The sequence below is a fragment of the Emiliania huxleyi genome (assembly GCF_000372725.1).
Source record: "Emiliania huxleyi CCMP1516 unplaced genomic scaffold EMIHUscaffold_72, whole genome shotgun sequence".
NCBI lineage: Eukaryota > Haptophyta > Isochrysidales > Noelaerhabdaceae > Emiliania > Emiliania huxleyi.
The window spans coordinates 115,590-134,419 of NW_005196603.1; the positions used below are offsets into that span (position 1 = coordinate 115,590).

An 18,830-nucleotide genomic window follows, 5' to 3' on the forward strand; every position below is an offset into this window, starting at 1 on the left:
CGTCTCCATGCGCCCGTCAAGTCACTCAAGTCGGACCCAGTCTGTGGCGACCAAAAACACAATCGGAGTCATTCATTGTCACAAGGAATGAGTAGTAGCTTGAGGTACATGCCTCATGCGAGCTTTTCAGAGTCAATCGATTGCGCGACATCCCACACTGGTGGATTTTGGGGCGCTGTTTACCCCCTATTAATGGAAGTGATCTGTGATCTGTGAGGGTCCGCCCGCAGGCGCATTTTGTATACCGAGGCGGTGCCCGGTGCCGAACCTGTCGGACCTTAAGACAGCATTGTAGATCCCTGGGCGAGGGTGGTGGAGAGGGCAGTCCGGCGGCGGAGGAGCGGCAGCAAGGGGAGAGCAGACGGTCGCGATCCGCGCGAGCGAACATCGCGCACGCGGGGGTCAGGAGCAGCAGCGCGAATTTCATCGGGGCATCTGTGGAGGGCACGGTGGCGGCGGTGTGATCGGTGGCGATGTGTGAGAGCCTTCGGCGAGAGCCAGTGCTTTGTGTGCGCCTGTCAACTAGCCCAACAGCCCCTGCAGGTAGGTTTGCCTCTCATTGGCCGTCGCGAAGCGGTTCCACTCGTAGAATGGAACGCTGATCACCTTCCAGCCAGCCGCCGCGAGGAGGCGCCGCTTGAGCAGCGTCGGCCCGTTGGATTTGCGCACGCCCCGGCCGTCGGGCAGCAGGAAGTGAGAGGGGCCGTCCACCTCGATCGCGATGCGTGACGAGGGAAACGCCAGGTCGAGAGAGTAGCCGGTGTGCGGCTCGAGATACTCCTCCTCAAAGCCCGGGCCCCCAACGGCGGCGAGGACAGCTGCAACCGAGCGCTGCAAGCCTGATGGCCGAGCTATGGTCGCCACCATAGCGTCGCAGCAACGCTGGCGCTCAGAGGCGGGGAGGAGATGCTGCTGCCCGTCTGCTCCTCGCTCCAGGGAGAGCCAGAGCTGCCACTGGTGAAGCTGACGGCGGTTCCCGACGCTCCACGTTGACGGATCCCGCGCGAGCGAGTCGCTGATTACGCGCGAGCAGTCGGCAAGCAGCGCCTGGTGATAATGGTCTGCCGTCGCATACGCCCACACCGTGTTGGCTAGGTCCTGAGGGTTGAAGCCAGCCAGCCCGCCGCGCACCGCCGCCTCCGCCACCGCCGCAAAGAGCGCCTCTGTAGCCACGCCCGCCGTCGCGTACGCCCACACCGTGTTGGCCAGGTTCTGAGGGGTGAAGCCAGCCAGCGCGCCCCGCACCGCCGCCTCCGCCACCGCCGCGTACAGCTCGTCCGCAGCCACGCCCGCCGTCGCATACGCCCACACCGTGTTGGCCAGGTTCTGAGGGGTGAAGCCAGCCAGCCCGCTCCGCGCCGCCGCCTCCGCCACCGCCGCGTACAGCGCCTCCGCCTCCACGCCCGCCGTCGCATACCCCCACACCGTGTTGGCCAGCCCCTGAGGGGTGAAGCCCGCCAGCCCGCCGCGCACCGCCGCCTCCGCCGCCGCCGCGTACAGCTCGTCCGCAGCCACGCCCGCCGTCGCATACGCCCACACCGTGTTGGCCAGGTTCTGAGGGGTGAAGCCAGCCAGCCCGCCGCGCACCGCCGCCTCCGCCACCGCCGCGTACAGCGCCTCCGCCTCCACGCCCGCCGTCGCATACGCCCACACCGTGTTGGACAAGTCCTGCGGGTTGAAGCCAGCCAGCCCGCCGCGCACCGCCGCCTCCGCCACCGCCGCGTACAGCGAACGCACCACCCCTACTTGCAGCTGGCACTTTGCTACGCCGTGGGCGATGTTCGCCAGGCTGCGTGCCTCGCACGACGAGACGAGGTCATGCGTGCGCCGCACCAGCCGCTCAAGCTGCTCCTCGTGCCGCCGCTCGACGCGCTGCTTGCCCAGTTTGTTCCACAGGTTCGCAGCGTGGATGTGGTCCAAGCTCGCGCTGTGGGCAGCAAAGAGCGCGAGCAGTGCGTCAGCGCTGCCAGCATTCGAGATGTGGCTGCTGAGCTGCTTAGCGTTGAGCTGACCACCGGCAGCAGTGCGGCTAGACGAGGGTGGCTGATCGCGCTCATTGTAATAGTCGCGCTCGCGCTCGCTTCTGGACCGACGGTCATCGTAGCCGCTGGGGTGGTGGCACGGGTAGTCGGGCGGCTGGCCAGCCATGCCGGGGTGGCGGGGCGGAGGGATGTGGGGAGGGTAGCCCGGCGGCATGCCAGGCGACAGCCGCGGGCCGTACCCCATCCGCGGGTACCCGGGCGGAGGGCCGGAAGGCGGCATTGGCGCCCGCTGCGGCGGGCCGGGCGGCGGGCCGGGGGGAGGACGTGGCCCGTGGTAGCAGCCGTTGCTCGTCAAGCCATAGCCCGGCGGCATGCCAGGCGGCGGCCGCTGGCCGTACCCCATCTGTGGGTACCCGGGCGGAGGGCCGGAAGGCGGCATTGGCGCCCGCTGCGGCGGACCGGGCGGCGGGCCGGGGAGAAGACGTGGACCGTGGGGAGCGGCCGTACGCCGCATATTAATATCAGCTCGAGGGTCCAGAAGCACCCTCGAGTTGGTCGGCCATCCACGCTTCCATCTCGTCGGGAGATAGACGCCGTCGGGACAGAATTTTGCTATACCAGAGAAGGAGGGCAACACGACGCCCTCTAGGATTCCTACGCTGGGGTGCCGGCGCCACACGACGGGGCACGGGACTTGCACGCACTGGCACTAAACAGGTTCACCATTAGAGAGCAAACGACACTGGGCACGGGACTAGTGCGCGCTGACACTAACACGATTGTAAAATTCTTTTTCGTTTTTGCGCACTTCCTACAGAGAAGCTCAGAGAGAGGGCTACGAGAATCGTAATGCAGAGACCACCGCAGAGGAGAGCGTCGGAGAGCTCGCCCTCGCGCACACAGCGCGAGCGATATACGTAGCGTAGCTCGTGGGGGCTACGCGCTACGGCAGTGTTCTAGGTATATATGTGCAAGTGCGCCACGCACACGACTGGACTCTGGACGGCCGGTGTCGCGGTGTGCTCACACTTATCGCCCAGACACCGGTCACGCCGCCCCCCACCCCCACCCACGCGTCGGTCCCGTTCGCGCATCGCCGGCGGCAGAGCCAGAGGCCAGGGAGAGGGCTGCGTCCTGTCCATTTCTCGTGAGATGCTGCGGGGCGTGCAAAAGCCTCTCATAACCCAAACAAAACGGAGAGGCTGTTTGGGTTATGCGATGCGCCCGATGTGTGCGAAATAGAGCACGGCCGCGGTGCCGCGGTGTCGGGGTGGTGGGCAGCCTGCACGATGCATGGTAATGGGCACCGCCCTCCCGCCGAACTAGCACGACCCTCTCAGTTGTAGTGCGTCGGCCTTGCCTCCCCTTCCGGGACGTGCTCCACCTGCTCACAAGCAGTCGCACTCAGTGCGAGCCGCAGCCGGGCGGGCACCCTACCCGAGGTCTGCGGGCTAAGGCCCCACCGCCGCGGAGTCGAGCTCGGTCATCTTTGGAACCACCACCTGAGGGGAGGGAAAGGGGCCGAGGCGGCGGCGCGCGCGATGTGGGGGCCAGTGTGTGTGAAAAGGTGTGTGTGTGTGGGTGGGGGGGGGAGTAGCGGCCGGGGGAGAGCTGGGCCCAAGTCGCACCGTCGAGGTGATGGCGACGCGCTCGCACAGGGTGTACAACAGCCAGGCCGCGGCCGGGATGGCGATCGCACAGATGAGGAGGACGACGACAGCCGTGTCAGAGACAAACGATGGCGTTGAAGGCGGCGGCGGTGGAGGCGACATGACGCTGCACACTATCGTCTCCCCACTCGAGGTCTCCGTGCAGTACGGCGCGTTGCTCGGGAGGGGGCACCTGCAGCACGCCCGAGGGTCGCCGCTCGCCATCGCACGCACGCGCGGGGCCACACACATCCCGGTTCGGGAGAGGCCGGGGGGGGGGGGGGGGGGGCACCAGAAGTTGGAATAGCAGCAAGTTTTAGAGACGATGGAAATGAAGACCAAGTCGTAAGCGTTTTGGAGCGTGCACGTGCCGTTCTTGAGCCTAACGGTGCTGGGGTGGGGGTGAGGAGATAGAGCAGGGCATTCCGGGGGCAGCCACGTGTGGCTGCTGTGCGCGGGGAGCGGGGTGTGCGCCCTCTGATGTCGCCTAGCGACTCGGGCACGATCCTGTGGCGCGGGGAAGGAGCGGCGGGGCGGGGGTGGGAGAGTGGGTTTCGGGGAGGAGAGTGCTTCGTATGTGTGCTGCCACGGCGGAACCTCCCGCGTGCGTGTGGGTGCCCCTCCCCCTCTACTGCCCCTCTCGCGCGAGCCCTCAAGCTAAGTCTCCTCGCTCTCACCCGTAGAGCTTGGTGCGGTCCACGGCCAGGTACTCGAGGCCGCTGAACATGTCGACCGAGGCGGGAAGGGTGCCTGCGTGGGCGGGAACACCCGAGCCGCGCAGTCAGCCGGGCGTGCGGCGCGGAAGTGGCGGGCCCGCGAGGGGCGTCTCTGCGCCCGAGACGTCCGAGTTGGACAGGTCGAGTGTCTTGAGCTTGGGCACCGCCTTGTCGAGGCTCGGGATGGTGCCGCCGACCTTGGTCCGCTTGAGGTCGATCTTTGTGATGGTGTCGTGCGAGAGGCACTCCGTAGGCAGCGTGCCGGAGACCCGGTTGGCACGGCGGAGGACCAGCTCCTCGAGCTTCTCGCCCTTGCACAGCTCCTCCGGCACGCTGCCCGAGAGGCCGACCTCCTCGAGGATGAGCAGCCTGAGCGGCGCGGTGATCTTGCTCGGCAGCGTGCCAGAGATGCGCGTCTTCTTGGCGGAGATTTCCTGCGCGGCGGGAGGGGGGGGAGACGCGCTGGCCTAGCGTCTGGGCTGCGGCGTGGCGTTGTGGAGAGCATGTGGAGCAAGGAGGAGCGGCGGCGGAGATCCGAGCGGCCGAGGCAGCATGTGGAGCAAGGAGGAGCGGCGGCGGAGATCCGAGCGGCCGAGGACGGCGGAGCCGAGTGCAGCGGTGCCGAGGGCGGCGGAGCCGAGGGCGGCGGTGAGGAGCAGCGGCGCCTCGAGTGTGGGCAAGAGGAAGCACTCGGGCGGCAGCGTTCCTACGCGGGACACGGCCCGGGCCACTCGTCACCTGGGCCGCCCGCCGAGCCCGGACCTCCCGCCGGCGCCGCGCGCGCCCGAGAGCTTCACGTTGTCGTCGAGAACCAGTTTCCTGAGCGAGCCGTCCGACCTGTGGCACAGCTCGCCCGGGACCGTCCCCGAGAGGCGCTTGGAGAGGAGCGTCACCTTCTCCAGCGCGGGAAGCCGGCCGAGCTGGTGCGGAATGGTGCCGCTGACCTTATCGGTGGTGAGACTCAGCTTTTGGAGCGCGGTGAGCTGGGTCAGCTCCGCGGGCAGCGTGCCCGAGAAGGAGCGATCCCCCTCCTTGCCCAAGTCGAGGTACTCGAGCGTGCCGGCGAGCGGTAGCAGCAGGGCGCCGGGCAGCGTGCCGCTACCGCCAAGCTCGGTGCCGCCTCGGAATTTGATCTTGGTCAGGGTGGTGCCCGCTTTCCACCCTTCTTTTTGGCCGAGGGGCGGGCTGGGTGAGCCATCCGGCTGCGTGCATCTCACCTGCGCGCGAAGGGCCCGGCCGTGAGGGAGGGGAGCAAACGGCCTGCGGCGAGGGTGACAGCGCACGTCGAGAAAGGCGCAGCAGGTCGAGCTCGTGTCCGCGAAGGACGGCGATTTGTCTTTCGCGCCAATGGCATCGTAGAAGCTTCGGAGCGCCTTGCAAGCCTCGTTCGCGGCGGGGACGTCCGCGGGCATGGGTGCGGGTGTCGGTGCGGCGGGTGTCGGTGCGGTGGGTGGGGAGGAGAGCACGAAAGGAGCGAACATGGGCAGTGTACGTTTTCGACATGCAGTTAAGGTGATGACCAAACAGGCGCTGTTCACAGCGCTAATTTTGAAGTAAGTTTCTGAAAGAGAATCTCTTGGGTTTTAAAATTCTTTTCTTGTGCCTGTGTTGGTGCCAGTGCGTGCGCGCCAGTCCCGCCCGCGCCCAGTTGCAAGGTGCATGAGGGCCTCCGCCAACGCCAGAGCACGAAAGGACCGAGCGCTGTTCACAAGCTAGGAAGCCGCCGGATGTATGACAACAGGCGCTGTTCACAGAGCTAATTTTCGAAATAAGGCTCACAACCCCGGACAGCGTTCACGTAAACGCACAACCCCGGGCCCGAAATCGCTGTTCACAGAAGAAGTTTCTTTTTAAGGGTTGCCCGGCCGGGTTGCTGCGCAAAACTCGCGCAGGGAAGGCGAAGGAGCAGGGAAGGCGCTGATTTGGGCTCAACGAGGTTTTCCGGAAAACAAAAAGGAAAACAGAGGGTCCCCAGCACTTTGCGTTTCCGGAAATTTCCAGGGAAAACAGAGGGTGTTTGGTGCTCCATTCTGGAAACTCGCGAGTTTCCCTGAGTCTGAGAGCTGGTCTGGGGCAAAATCTGAGGCAAAATTGAGGAAATCGACAAAATACCCAGGCGGTCGCAGGGTAATTTCCAGGTATACGGGTTCTCCGCGAAATTCCCGGCATTTTGACGATTTGGCCTAGAATTTGGCTGATTTTGGGCCCAAACCAGCCTCAGACTCGGCTCGGAGCCAAAAATTTGACGATTTCCACGCAGTTTCCCCCGGAAAATAGAGAGGAAAAGAGAGGGTGTTGTAGAGAAAAAAGGAAAGGAAAACAGACGGGGTGCGAGAGGCAAACCTCGTTGAGCCCAAGGCGCTGTTCACAGAGCTAATTTTGGAAATAAGTCGTAGAGCCGTGCCGAGAATACTCGGCTAGGTAGGTAGAAAGGTGAAGAACAGCCAGGCTCGGCTTTGGTCCACCTCTTGCTCTCGTGTCTCGTCTCTCGAGGTTCTCGAGGTGGCGTCCTTTGGGTTTGGCAAACCCCGCTTTGACCGCGTTGGATGCGTGCACGTGCGGCGATAAAATTAAAAAAGGGGAGGACGAGCAGCAACACCGCACTTGGAGCACTTGGAGTGCAGTCGGTAATAAATAAATAAATTTAACCTCACATCACAGGTAGGTAGAAAGGTGAAGAACAGCCAGGCTCGGCTTTAGTCCACCTCTTGCTCTCGTGTCTCGAGGTTCTCGAGGTGGATGTCCTTTGGGTTTGGCAAACCCCGCTTTGGCCGCGTTGCGCCGCCAAAAAAATTCTTTTCTCGTCGTGGCGCACGAGGCTCGCGCCAAAGCGCATGGTGGACGCCGGCGTCCTCGGCGGCGCAGGCGAGCTCACCGACCGCGCTGGGGGGGTCGGGCTCAAGCAGACCCTCCACGCTCTGCTCGAGCGCATCACAAAGGGCCAGGCGCCACAAGCCTTCTTCGCAGCGCTTTGCACCGCGGATAAGCCCTGCCTGAGCGTCTGCAATCGTTCGTGGCGGCGGGGCAGCATCGCGTACCGCTGCCTGGTGTGCGAGGTCGATCCGTCGTGTGCAATCTGCCCAGACTGCTTCCAGGCGGGAGAGCACGCAGGCCACGACTACCGGATCGTCCAGGCGGCAGGCAGCTGCGACTGCGGCGACGAGGACGCTCTCTCCCGCACTGGCTTCTGCCCACGACACGGCGCCCCGCTCGGCGACGACGGACGTCCCGTCTACCAGCCACACCTGCCTCCGGACGTCTCAGCGGACCTCAACCGCCTTCTCTCCCTCTGCTGCCGGCGGCTGCTGGCAGACACGGTCACGGCGCTGCACGGCTCCGCGGGCGACGACGAGCCGGAGGAGGCCGCAACTCCCGGGGGAGACGCGCAGGCTGTGCGCCAGCTTCTCCTCGGCGCGCGGCACGGCGAGCTGCGTTTGGTGCGCGAGGCGCTGCGGAAGGGCGCGTCCGCCGATACGGTCGACGCGCAGCACCACTTGCGCCCCACGGCGCTGCACTGGGCGGCGCAGCACGGCTACGTGAGCGTGGCGAGCGTCCTCCTCGACGCCGGCGCCAGCGTCCGCTCCGAGAACGTCTTCCGCCAGACCGCGTTGCAGGTCGCCGTCTTCGAGGGGCACTCAAAGCTCGTCAAGCTGCTGCTCGACCGAGGGGCGGACCCCGCTCACTCGGACGCCGTGTTTGGATCTTCGCTCCACATCGCGCGGCACGAGGCGGTCCCGCGGCGGCGCGCAAAGACGCTGGCGCTCCTCGAGGCGGCGCCGGCCGGGGCGGCGGCTCCGCCGCCCAACGGGCTGGCGGATGGCCCGTCGCAGGGCCTGCCGGCCTCGAGCGGCGGCGGCAGTGGCGGCGCTGACGAGCAGCCGTACGGGCGACACTCTGGCGCGGTGGCGCTCGAGCTTGTGCGGGCGCACCTCTCTTGGCTCACCGAGCTGTGCAAGCACGGCGATTCCGTGCGCGAGGCGATCGCCGACGCCGCCAAGGAAGGGCTCCTCCTCCGCGTGCTCCTCGGGCTGCGCATCACCTGCGACCGAGACCTCCCCGTCGGGCCGCCGGGCGTGCCGGCGGGAATGGCCGTCGCGCAGCCGCTCGCGGAGCTCGACGAGCTGTGCCACTCGCTGCTGCTCTTCGCCCCGTTCAAGCGCGCGCTGCTCTCCGAGACGCTCCTCCTCTACCCTGGCCTCATCGGCCTCTCCCTTGTCTCGCGCGGCGAGCAGATCGCGCCAGGCGCGCCGGTCGCCACTCTCGCGCACCGCGCCGCCGCGGCCAGCAGCGACGCTCGGACGCCCGGCGGCTTCTCGGCCGCGAGCGATGGGGACGACGGGCTGCTCGCCGGCCTGCAGATGCAGCTCGGCAAGTCGCCCTATCTCGAGACCTTCTCGACGCGGCTCTTCAGCGGCCACGGCCCGGGCTCGCGCGAGGTGATGGCCAAGGCGGTGCCGACGCTGCTCGAGTCCCTCGCGTCGCTGCTCCGCGTGACGCTCCACCCGGCCGGGGTGGGCTGCCTTCTCCCGCCACCATTGCTGCCTCGTGCGCCTGCCGACCCCATCGGGACACTCCGCGTCGACACGTCGCGTTTCACTGCGGCCATGGTGGTGGAGCGCGTGCTGCGGCGCGGCCTCGGCATAGAGCGGCCGGTCATCACGCTGCCGCTCGGCGGCGCGGCCGAGGAGCAGGTGCTGTATGACCACGCGTCGCCCCGTGACCCGTCGTCCCCCTTCCTGTACAACGCACGCGAGCTCGAGAGGCCGCTGGGGGAGATCGACCTCGGCGATTTCGGCTCGGTGGAGGAGGCGGTCTTGCGAGTCTTCAACGGCCTGTCGTCGACAGAGCCCGACACGGCCGTCCAGTTCCGCATCGAGCACGACCCCGACGCGGTCACGCCTCACCGCGAGCTCGTCGATGGCGAGGACGTGCAGCCCTCCGGCGCCCAGCCCCGAGAGCCGTCGGAAGCGCCGCTCGGATTCGTCTTCAGCACCAACCGGGAGGTTGCCGACGGCACGGCATCCGAGGCCACCGCCACCGCCACCGAGCCCACCGAGGCTGCCGCCTCGCCGGCCGCCGCCGAGGACGCGGCAACCACGGTGGTGAACGCTGGGCTCGTGTGTGGCCGCCACTTTGTGCTCGCATCGCGCGGCTACGCGCAGACCATCACCGACTTGCGGCACGTGCTCTCCAACCCGGAGTATGCGCTGCAACTGCTGTCGGCTCTGGCGCCGGCCGCGAGCGACGAGAGCGCGCAGGGGCTGCGCGCCACACGCGCGCCTGTCGCCTTGGCGCTGGCCTCTCCCAAGGCGAGGGAGGTGCGGAAGGATGGAGAGGCCGGCGGCGCGCCGCCAGACTCGCCGTCCGATCGCAGCCTCTTCGCCTCCTACCTCGAGCTGCTGGGCTGGGTCCAACATATGGGGCCGATCGCCCGCGAGGAGCGCGACCTCGACGCAGCGCCGCGCGAGGACGAGGAGGACTCCTCGACGCTGCTCTGGCTGCACGGTTTCTGCCTCTCGGTCGAGCTCTCCTCCCTCACCACGCCGCTCCTCGCCCCCCTCGCGCCCGCGCCGGCCGCCTCCAACGTCGGCGGCGAGCCGCTCTGCCAACCGTGCAATGGGCAAGAGCCAAAGGGGCAGAAGCACGAGGCGATGCTGCGCTCGTGCACGCGCCTTGCTTGGGGCCAGCTGGCCAGCTGGCTCGCTTCAGCCGTCGTCGTGACCGATGCGGATGCCCCCGCCACGCCGGAGCCGCCGCACATAGACGCGCTGCTGCCCGCATGGTCGTCGGACGGCGACTTGCGCGGCCCGCCGCTCCTCTCGCACCAGCTGCCGCTCCACCGCCTCGTGGCGCAGCTGCTGCAGGTGGGCCTCGCGCGCGGGATGGCTCCCGAGGAGCTGTTGCGGCTCACCGCCGCGCAGGCAGTGGTGGCGATGGAGCACCCTTTGCGGCTGCAGATGCTGCCGCTGCAGCTGCGGCTGCGCGGCTGGTCGGGCTGCGGTCGCTCGCCATGGGCCGCCAACCAGTTCTACCGCGGCCGCCTTCACCGCGAGGCGGGCTGGGCACGCGATATGCTCCTGATCCAGGTCTGCGCTTTGGCGCTTGGCCCAGACGCGTTCGTGGCTCGGCTGTGCGAGCGCTTTCCTGGATTGGCCGCGGGGACGAGGGAGGCGGCGCCGTCGGAGGTGTCGCACGTCTCTCTCGAGGAGCTGCTCTGGCTGGTCCTCTCCCTCTTCAAGGATTGGGCCCTCTCGGGCGAGGCGGCGCTACGGCGGGACGTGGTCCATCAGCTCGCGCTCGGGCCGATGCCGCATTCGGTCCTCACCCGTCGACTCGAGCCGCGGTGGGCCGAGCACCCGCGCTTTGCAGCACTGCTCGCCGAGGTGGGGCGGCGGACCGCCTCCGCCACGGGCGGTCGCTACGCCCTACGCACCACTCTCTGGCGCGAGGTTGACCCGACCTACCCTTGCTACACCGCCGAGGAGGCCAAGCACGTTGCCGGCCGGCTGCTCAGCATCGCCCCGCACCGGCTGCACAGCTCGCCCGGCGGCGGGCCGACGCCCGAGGGGCGCACAGCTGGCGCGCCGCCACCGACGCCGCAGGTCGGCTCTCTCGAGCTGCCCCCCTCGTGCGTGCCGCAGCTGCACGTCGCCGCGCCCGTTTTGCAGCGGCTGCCGCGCCTCGGTCGGCTGCTGCTCTCGCCCCTGCTGCTGCGGCTGTCGAGCCGTGTGCTCGCTGGCGTGGCATCGTCGCCAGTCAACGAGTCCGCCCTCGCCAATGCTCTTCACCTTCTCGTGCTGGGTGCGCAGCTGTGCCACGCCGCGCTCGCCGCCGCGCCGTCCCCGTCCGCGACACCTCAGACTCCTGGCGGAGCGGCGCCGCAGCTCCCTGCAGCCGAGGCGGCTTTCCTGGCGGCGCTGGCCGAGGGGCCTGCCGCCGCCAGCGGCCCAGCCGCCAAGGCCGCGCCGACAGCCTCGGTGATCGCGTGCCTCTGGCGTGTCGTGAACGGCTCCTCGGCCAAGAGCATGCCTCTGGCGCGTGCAGCGGCCGAGCACTGCCTCAAGCTCGCGACGTCGGCATCGCCGGCGTGCGCCGCCGCGCTCGCAGCGACCAAGCAGGAGGCGGCAGCGCGAGTTGGCAACGCTGCATCGGCTGAGCGCGACGAGCGGCGTAAACAGGCACGCGCAGGGCGCGCACGCATGATGCAGCGCATGCAGGCGGCGCAGGCCGCGTTTGCCATGGGCGATGGCACAGAGGACGGCGACGATGCCGACGGCCGGGGTGGTGGCAGCGGCAGCGCGCCGCCCCCCGGCGCCGCACCGACCCCGTCAAGCAAAGCGGCGGCCGACCGGCGCGCAGCGGAGGCGGCCGGGCTTTGCGAGCTGCTCGGCGACCCGGATGCGTGCTGTGTTCTGTGCAAGGAGCGGCTCTGCGACGAGGCGGCCGCCGGCGGCGGCTGCTCGCTCGGCGCGTGCGGCCTGATTGCCCGCATCGGGCCACAGAGGCTGCCGCTTCCCAGCAACCAGCGTCACAGGCAGGAGGTGGTGGGGAAGCTGCTCGCCGAGGGTGCGGCTGAGGCGACGGCGACGGCGACAAGCAACGGCGACGCCGGGGCCACTTCATCCACCGAGATAGACCCCAAGTGGGTCGCAAAGGCGATGAGCCAGGCCGAGTCGGACGATCCAAAGCTGCCGGGCGCGGACGACGGTTCGCCCTCCCGCAATCGCAGCCGGAAGCGGCCGCGTGGTGGCAACGGCAGTGGGCGCGGTGGCGGCAATCGACTCAACTCGCCGATGGCGTCGGCCATCGCGCGGGGAATTGCGGCGACGCGCCTTGGCTCGTTGAACGGGGAGACCGGCGCAGGCGACTCTGGCGACGAGGGCGCCGCTGTTGGTGCAGCGCGCCGCCAGGCCATCCTCGACTCGGACGAGGGCCGGATGCTGCTCGAGGCGGGGGTGCCCATCGATGAGATCCTCGCCAACCTCGCTGGCAGCTTCGCTGGCCAGGGCGAGGCAGGCAGCAGCCGCGCGTCGGGCAGCGGCGTGGCCATGGAAGAGATGGAGGAGGAGCGGCAAGCGATCGCTCTCTCCCTCGCTGAGGCGGAGATGGGCGAGGGGGGTGAGGAGGAGGAGGAGGACGGGGAGGACGGGGAGGAGGACGGGGGGGAGGAGGAGGGGGATGGGGAGGGGGAGGAGGGGGAGGAGGGGGAGGAGGAGGAGGAGCGGCGTGGCAGCGACGAGCCTTCGTCGCGCGACTTGCGGCAGCAGCGGCGCCGGCGCCTGAGGCGGCGGGTGGAGGCGCAGATGGAGGATGTGCTCGATATGGCGATCGAGCATTCCGCGCCCGGCGACAGCGCCCGCGACGGTGACGGCGGTGATGGCGATGGCGCGGACGGGGAGCAAGACGACGACAGCGGCATGAGCAGCGAAGAGGAGGCGGAGAGCGACGGCGCCACCCCGGGCGCCGTCGACCGTGACGGTGGTGACGACATGCTCTCCGACGAGGACGACGTCGGCCTCGGCTACCGGTCGGAGTTGCTGCGCGAGGCCGAGACGTCGCTCCTGCAGCTGCTGCACGGCGAGATTGACGACGGCGGGCTCGGCAACGGCGGCGGCGGCGGGATCGAGACTCAGCTGACAATGATGATGAACGAGGACGATCACTCGCTCGGGTCCGACTCCGAGGATGAGGACGAGATGCTGCTCGGCGACGCCGAGGGCGGCGGCGGTTTCCTCCCCGAGCAGGCCAACGGCGCCGGCGTCGAAGCCTCTCCCGGCGCGGGCCGCTCGTCCACCTCGGCTACTCGTGCGCTCCGCGCCTCGGTTGGGTGGCCGCTGCCCTCCCTCGCGTCCCCGGGGGAGGCTGGCGCGGGCGAGGCCAGCGCGACGATGCGGCGCGAGGGCTCGCTGCTGTCGCGAACGAGCGTAGGCGCGTTCATCTCGACTTGCGGGCACGCGACGCACGTCTCCTGCTGGCACGAGTACATGTCGGGCCTCCTGCGCCGCGTGATGCAGTCCGATGGCTTCGAAGGAGAAGGGCTCGTCCGACCGCAGCGCGGCGAGTTTGTCTGCCCCGTCTGCCGGCGGGCAGCGAACGCGTTGCTCCCGCTCGCGCCGTCGGAACCGCCCGCCGAGGCGGCTCCCGAGCCAGAGGAGCCGGCGGAGGCTGAGCCGGCGGAGGCTGCCGATTCCCCGACGCCGCCGGCGGCACTCGCCGCGTGGTCGGCACGCGCGCTGCGCTACTCCGACGAGAATGGCACGGCGGGCGAGGACGCGGTCTTTCCCCTCTGCTCGCGCGAGCTGCGCGCGGCGATCGAGCATTTTGGCGTCGTCGCGGCCGCGGTGCATGGCGGGCTGCCGCGGCTCGGAACGCCGCCCCACGACGCGCGCGCATTGCTCATGCCCGCGGCGCTGCTCGCGCACAACGCATCTGTCGCTGAGCTCTCGAGCCGGACTTCGTCGCCGCGTGATGCGGCGGTGGACGCTGGGCAGTCTGGCCAGTCGGACGCCGAGGCAGCGGCGGTGGGCCTCAAGCTGCGCGCCCTTTGGCGGCTCGCACGCGCGCGCCGCCGGCCCGTGTCGCGCACTGCAGCCGCCCTGCTGCGCTGCGCCGCTGCGTCGTCGGCCCCGCCTCGCGGGGAGGAGGAGCAACGCACCCTTGCGGGCAACGATTTGGCGGTGAGCGGGACCCCAAAGGACGCACCACCCTCGCTGCGCGCCCAGAGAGAGAGAGCCGCGCGCCCCCGTGTCCCGCAGGCGCTTCTCGTCGTCGAGCCGTTTGTTCTCTTTGCCGAGCTCGTCGCGCTGTGCGGCCTCGGGCCCCGGCCGGACGGGCACGCAGGCCCCGTCGCTGCACCGCTGGATGCGCATGTGAGCCATGCCGCCGCCGCCGCGCTCGGCGTCTCCGTGGCGCAGGCCCTCGCCGGCGCTGCCGCATCGGGCCGCGCCACTGCTGCGGAATGGGGCAGCGCACTCGCCGGCGTCGCCGACGCGCTGACGGACGATTCGGCGTCGTGGTCGCGGCTGCTCTGCGCGTGCAGCGGAGAGCTGCTCTGGCGGATGGCGCACCTGATCGCCGCGCTCCGGCGGCAGCCGCCGCCCGGCCCAGCCACCGGCGCCGAGGCGGCTGCCGCCGCGTGCGCCAGCGTGCTCGGCGTCGCCGGCGGCTGCGTCGCGGCCTTGTCCCTGGTCCAGGCCCTCCTGCGGGCGGCTGCGTGCGACGCGCCGCTCCTCTACCAGCGCGGCGCGGCCGCGGTTGCCGCCACCGGCTTACCCACTGCTGCTCTCGTGGCGGCACGGGGGAGGCCGCCCGCCGCGTTGCTCCGCACATCGCTGATGGGCTGGGAGCTGCCGCCGCCGCCGCTCGGCCTCGTGCCTCTCCCCGCCTCGTTCGAGGCTTTCTTCCACGCCACCTCGGCGAGCCGCTGCCAAATCTGCCGCGCGACGCCCGAGCACCGCGCCGTCTGCCTTGCCTGCGGCGCGACTCTCTGCGGGCTCGACACGCCACACGGCTCGAGCGCGATCATCGAGCACACCGCCACTTGCGGTGTGGGCGTCGGCCTCTTCATGCTCACCCACAACTCGGCCGTCGTGCTTGTGCGCGAGCGGCGCCTCCTCTTTGTCGGTTCGCCCTACCGCGACGAGCATGGCGAGGTGGACATCGGGCTGCTGCGCATGAAGCCGCTCACGCTGCACGCGCCCGAGTACGCGGCGCTGTCGCGCCAGTGGCTGAACCTCAACTTTGACGAGTCGGCGCGCGGCGAGGACGAGCTCCCGCTCGGCCTGTGATCGAGGCGCGATCTTTTGCCCTGGCCGCCGCGCTGTTTGCACGCCCGTGCGTCGCTCTGGCTCTCGCACGCGCGCATTGCGAGTGCCGGAGCTGTTTTGTGCTTTATTTTCGTTGACGGCCGTGAGGACGCGTGAGCCGAGCCCGAGGGGGCGGCGCGTCGCGAGAGAGCTGAGAGGTCTCTCTAGTCTCTTTTCTGGTGGTTGTTCAAGTGTCGCTGAACTCTGATGTCTGAAGACCTAATCGTACACTCCACAGCGTGCCCCGCCCCCCTGAAAATCCGCACAATCCCAACTCAACGCGCAAGAGCACATTGCACAAAAACGTTCTGCTAGAGAAAGAGAGCACTCCCGAGTTTCCCCTGTTGCCCTGACCGACACGGCGCCGGTCATGATCGTCCTCCCGTATTTCTCAAGCTCGGCGGCGCGGTCCCAGAGTTTCCGAGCAAGTCGCGCGCAGAGGAGGTGAGTGAGCGGCGCAAGCACGGCACCGAGCCGCGGGCGGATACCGAGCCCCTCTCCTCGATGTCGCCAGCCGTGGGCGGCGGCGGCCGCTTCTTGGGCCAGAAATTGGCCGCGTCGGGCACGCACGCCATGAGCGCGGGGATGGTCAGCTTGGTGGTGATGAAGCAGTCGATGAGCACGCCGATGCAGAGCATGAAGCCGATCTGGTTGAGCACGGGCGTCGTCGACGCGAGCAGCGCGCCGAAGGCGAGGAACATGATGATGCCGGCGGCCGAGATGATGGTGCCCGCCTGGTCGAGCGCGGCGATCACCGCCTCGCGCCCGTCCTTGCCCTCCTGCCAGTTCTCCATGACCGAGTCCATCAAAAAGATGTCGTAGTCGAGGCCGAGCCCGACAAGCACCGCGAGCGCGACCGAGGGCGAGATCCAAAACAGGGAGCCTCCCGCCGGCGCGAGCGCCTCGAGCCCGAGGAACTCGAGGTAGCCGAGCTGGTACACCATCACCGACGCGCCGATCGCGACGACGAGCATCCACGTGATGCACACCACCGCGCGCAGCGGGACGAGCGCCGTGCCGAACGAGCCGCCCAGGATGACGCAGATGATGGCGGCGATTGCGAGCACGACGACCGGCATCCGGCGCAGCGTGTACTGCGCGCCGTCCATTTGCTCGAGCGGCATACCGTACGCGAAGACTTCGCCGATCTGCTGCCCCTCCCACTCGAGCAGGGTGCCGCCGCCGCCCCCCACCCCCTCCCCCCCTGCCCCGACCAGCTGCTCGCGCAGCGTGCGCATCCACGCGTTCCCCGTCTCCGAGAAGAGGTCCTCGTGGCAGTGGGCGTACACCTGCGTCGCGTTGTGTCCCTGGTTCGTGAGCACGTCGCCGAGCATCGTGAACTGCGCCGCCAGCTTCAGGAAGGGCATGATGTCGATCGGGCCCAGGTTGTAGCCCTCTGCGACGCAGCCGCCCGAGAAGGTCATCAGCCCGACAAAGTCGCGCGGCTCCATCGTGTAGTTGTGGCCCTGCGCGGCGAGCGCACTCGTCACGTTGTGCGCGAGCGACTGCAGCATGTGGCACGTCGCGATCGACCAAGCCTTGTTGCCCGTGATGTCGAGCGTCGTCCCGTCCTCCTGGGTCGGCGCCATGATGAGCAGCTTGACGGGAGTGGTCAGGTCCTGCCCAAAGGTGTCGGCGAGCTTGATGAACGCGTGCGTCGCGGGGTGGGACGTCTGCATGAGTGGGGTCAGGTCCTCGACGTACGTGAACTCCTTGAGCGCGAGCGCGAACGGGACCGCCGCCAGCGCGAGCAGCACCGTGATGAGCCGCGCGTGCCGCTGCACCCGCAACCCGAGTAGCGCCCACACGTCGCGCTGAGGCGCTGCCCCCTCGGCCAAGTCCGCGGCTGCCGCGTCCGAGACCCCCACCGCCGCCCCGATGGGCAAGCCCGACGAGCCGGCCGCCGCGACGTCCCCCTTTGACGGCGCGTCGGGCGCCGCGCGGCTCGGCAGCGCCGCCTGCGCCGCCAAGCCCGGCGAGCCGAAGGGCGTGTCGTCGAGCGAGAGCCCGTACTTGCGGCTCGAGGTGTAAAAGCGCGGCGCGGCGAGGAGCGTGGTGGGCGTGAGGGTGAGCGTCACAACCACCGACATGCAGACCGCGATCGCGTTGCCGAGCGCCATCGAGGTGATGGTCGAGGTGGGCAGCGCGAGCATGGTGCAGAAGCAGAGCGCGAGCGTCGCGCCCGAGACGGCGATGGTGTGTCCGGCAGTGAAGAGGGCGACGCCGAGCGCGCGGTGATGTGGCCGGCCGAGCGCACGCTCCTGGTTGAAGCGCGAGAGCAGGAAGAGCGAGTAGTCGATCGACATGGCGAGCGCGACCGCCACGAGCATCGGCGGCGCGGTGACGACGACGGGCATCACGAAGGCAGCGATCGGGTACATGAGCGCAATGGTGGCGGTGATGGCGCACAGGATGTTTGCCGTCACGAGGGCGAGCTGCCGCACGTTGCGGAGCATCGCGAAGAGCACCACGAAGGCGAGCATCGTCGCGACGGTCGAGAGGGCCATCCCATACTCGACGCCCAGGATGATGTCCTCGAAGACATAGGGCGTCGAGACGACCTGCAGCAGCACGTTGCACTCCGACCGCCCCGTCTCGATGCAGTCGTGGGTGCGCCTCTCGCGGTACTCGGCCCAGTCCTCGCTCAGCGCCGCGACCGGGTCGCAGAAGGGCTGCTTCTCGAAGACGCACTCCTTGTAGACGGCCTCGCCGTCGCAAGACTTCATGTGGACGAGGATCATGCCCTCGGAGCCGCCGTACCGCTCGGGGAAGAAGAGCTGGTGCGTGAACGACTGCAGCTCCGTCTCGGGGCAAACCGTGTGGCCGGCACACATGTCGAAGAAGGAGTAGAAGTCGAAATCGCAGCGGTCCAGGTACTTTTTCATCAGATCCTTCAGGTCGAGCGAGATTACCTCTGCTAACGCCGTCAGATCATCCACGGGGTCGTAAGTGGGGAAGGGGGACGGCCAGTTGTAGTCCAGGGTCGCGTCTGCGTTGATGAGCATCTCGCCCGGCTCGCCGTTGGCGGTGATCATTGCCGCCAGCGTCACCGGCTCGGGCGGAAACATCTTGTCGTAGGTCGCCTTCGCGGCTTCCGAGTCGGAGCCATAGGGAGGCTCGACCGACACCTTGAGCAGCCGCTGCAACGGGAGGTAGACGCCGACCCCGATCACAAAGAGGGAGATCCACAGCGAGAGGACCACGAGCCGAGGGCCGGTGCGGTTCAGAAGCGCGACATACCGCCGGAAGCTCGGCGGCACCTCTGCGTCGTCCTGATCGTCGTCGTCCAGGTCTTCGAGCTGCCGCTTCACCTCACGCCCTCTGACGACCGACAGGGAGCTCGTCTGCGTGGCAACGGTGACCCCGCCGCTGATGTCCTCGGTCTCCATGCCCGCACCGGACAGCGGTCGAGAAAGACGTGCTGCGCGCGCTAGAGGTCGGGCTGAGCTGCGGAGGCGCAGCACAGCTTCAAGGACCGCGTAAGGACCGAGGCGCACTCGCACACAAAAAGAATGGCACTTCGTGCGACGATGGCGAGGTACTCCCTGTGTGACTGCGAAGAGAGATAGGAAGAGGCAGACTCCCTAGGGTGGGCGACGGATAGCGCACCACACACCTCTCCTTAAAATCCCTGTGTGGTGGCGGCGTGCCGTCCTCCCATCCCTCCCTTGGGTTGTC

General features: G+C 68.6%; 4 protein-coding genes across 4 annotated transcripts; 1 reads left to right on the forward strand and 3 right to left on the reverse strand.

Moving 5' to 3' along the window:
* Positions 1-522: 522 nt before the first annotated feature.
* On the reverse strand, positions 523-2,148 carry EMIHUDRAFT_217031 (hypothetical protein; the record flags this gene model as incomplete). Its single annotated transcript, XM_005761153.1, has 2 exons — positions 523-1,047; positions 1,834-2,148. 2 exons carry the CDS (start codon positions 2,146-2,148, stop codon positions 523-525), a joined length of 840 nt encoding a protein of 279 aa, XP_005761210.1.
* Positions 2,149-3,143: 995 nt separating this feature from the next.
* Positions 3,144-5,734, reverse strand: EMIHUDRAFT_438219 (hypothetical protein; the record flags this gene model as incomplete). Its single annotated transcript, XM_005761154.1, has 9 exons — positions 3,144-3,366; positions 3,446-3,484; positions 3,611-3,824; positions 3,924-4,013; positions 4,106-4,138; positions 4,638-4,781; positions 5,038-5,053; positions 5,110-5,564; positions 5,631-5,734. Coding segments are annotated over 6 exons (818 nt in total), but the record flags the coding sequence as incomplete, so codon positions are not given.
* A 7,102-nt stretch (positions 5,735-12,836) lies between these two features.
* Positions 12,837-15,134, forward strand: EMIHUDRAFT_217035 (hypothetical protein; the record flags this gene model as incomplete). Its single annotated transcript, XM_005761155.1, has 3 exons — positions 12,837-14,024; positions 14,103-14,216; positions 14,541-15,134. 3 exons carry the CDS (start codon positions 12,837-12,839, stop codon positions 15,132-15,134), a joined length of 1,896 nt encoding a protein of 631 aa, XP_005761212.1.
* A 206-nt stretch (positions 15,135-15,340) lies between these two features.
* Positions 15,341-16,463, reverse strand: EMIHUDRAFT_438222 (hypothetical protein). Its single transcript, XM_005761156.1, has one exon. It carries the CDS (start codon positions 16,388-16,390, stop codon positions 15,521-15,523), a length of 870 nt encoding a protein of 289 aa, XP_005761213.1. The 5' UTR covers positions 16,391-16,463; the 3' UTR covers positions 15,341-15,520.
* Positions 16,464-18,830: the final 2,367 nt, after the last annotated feature.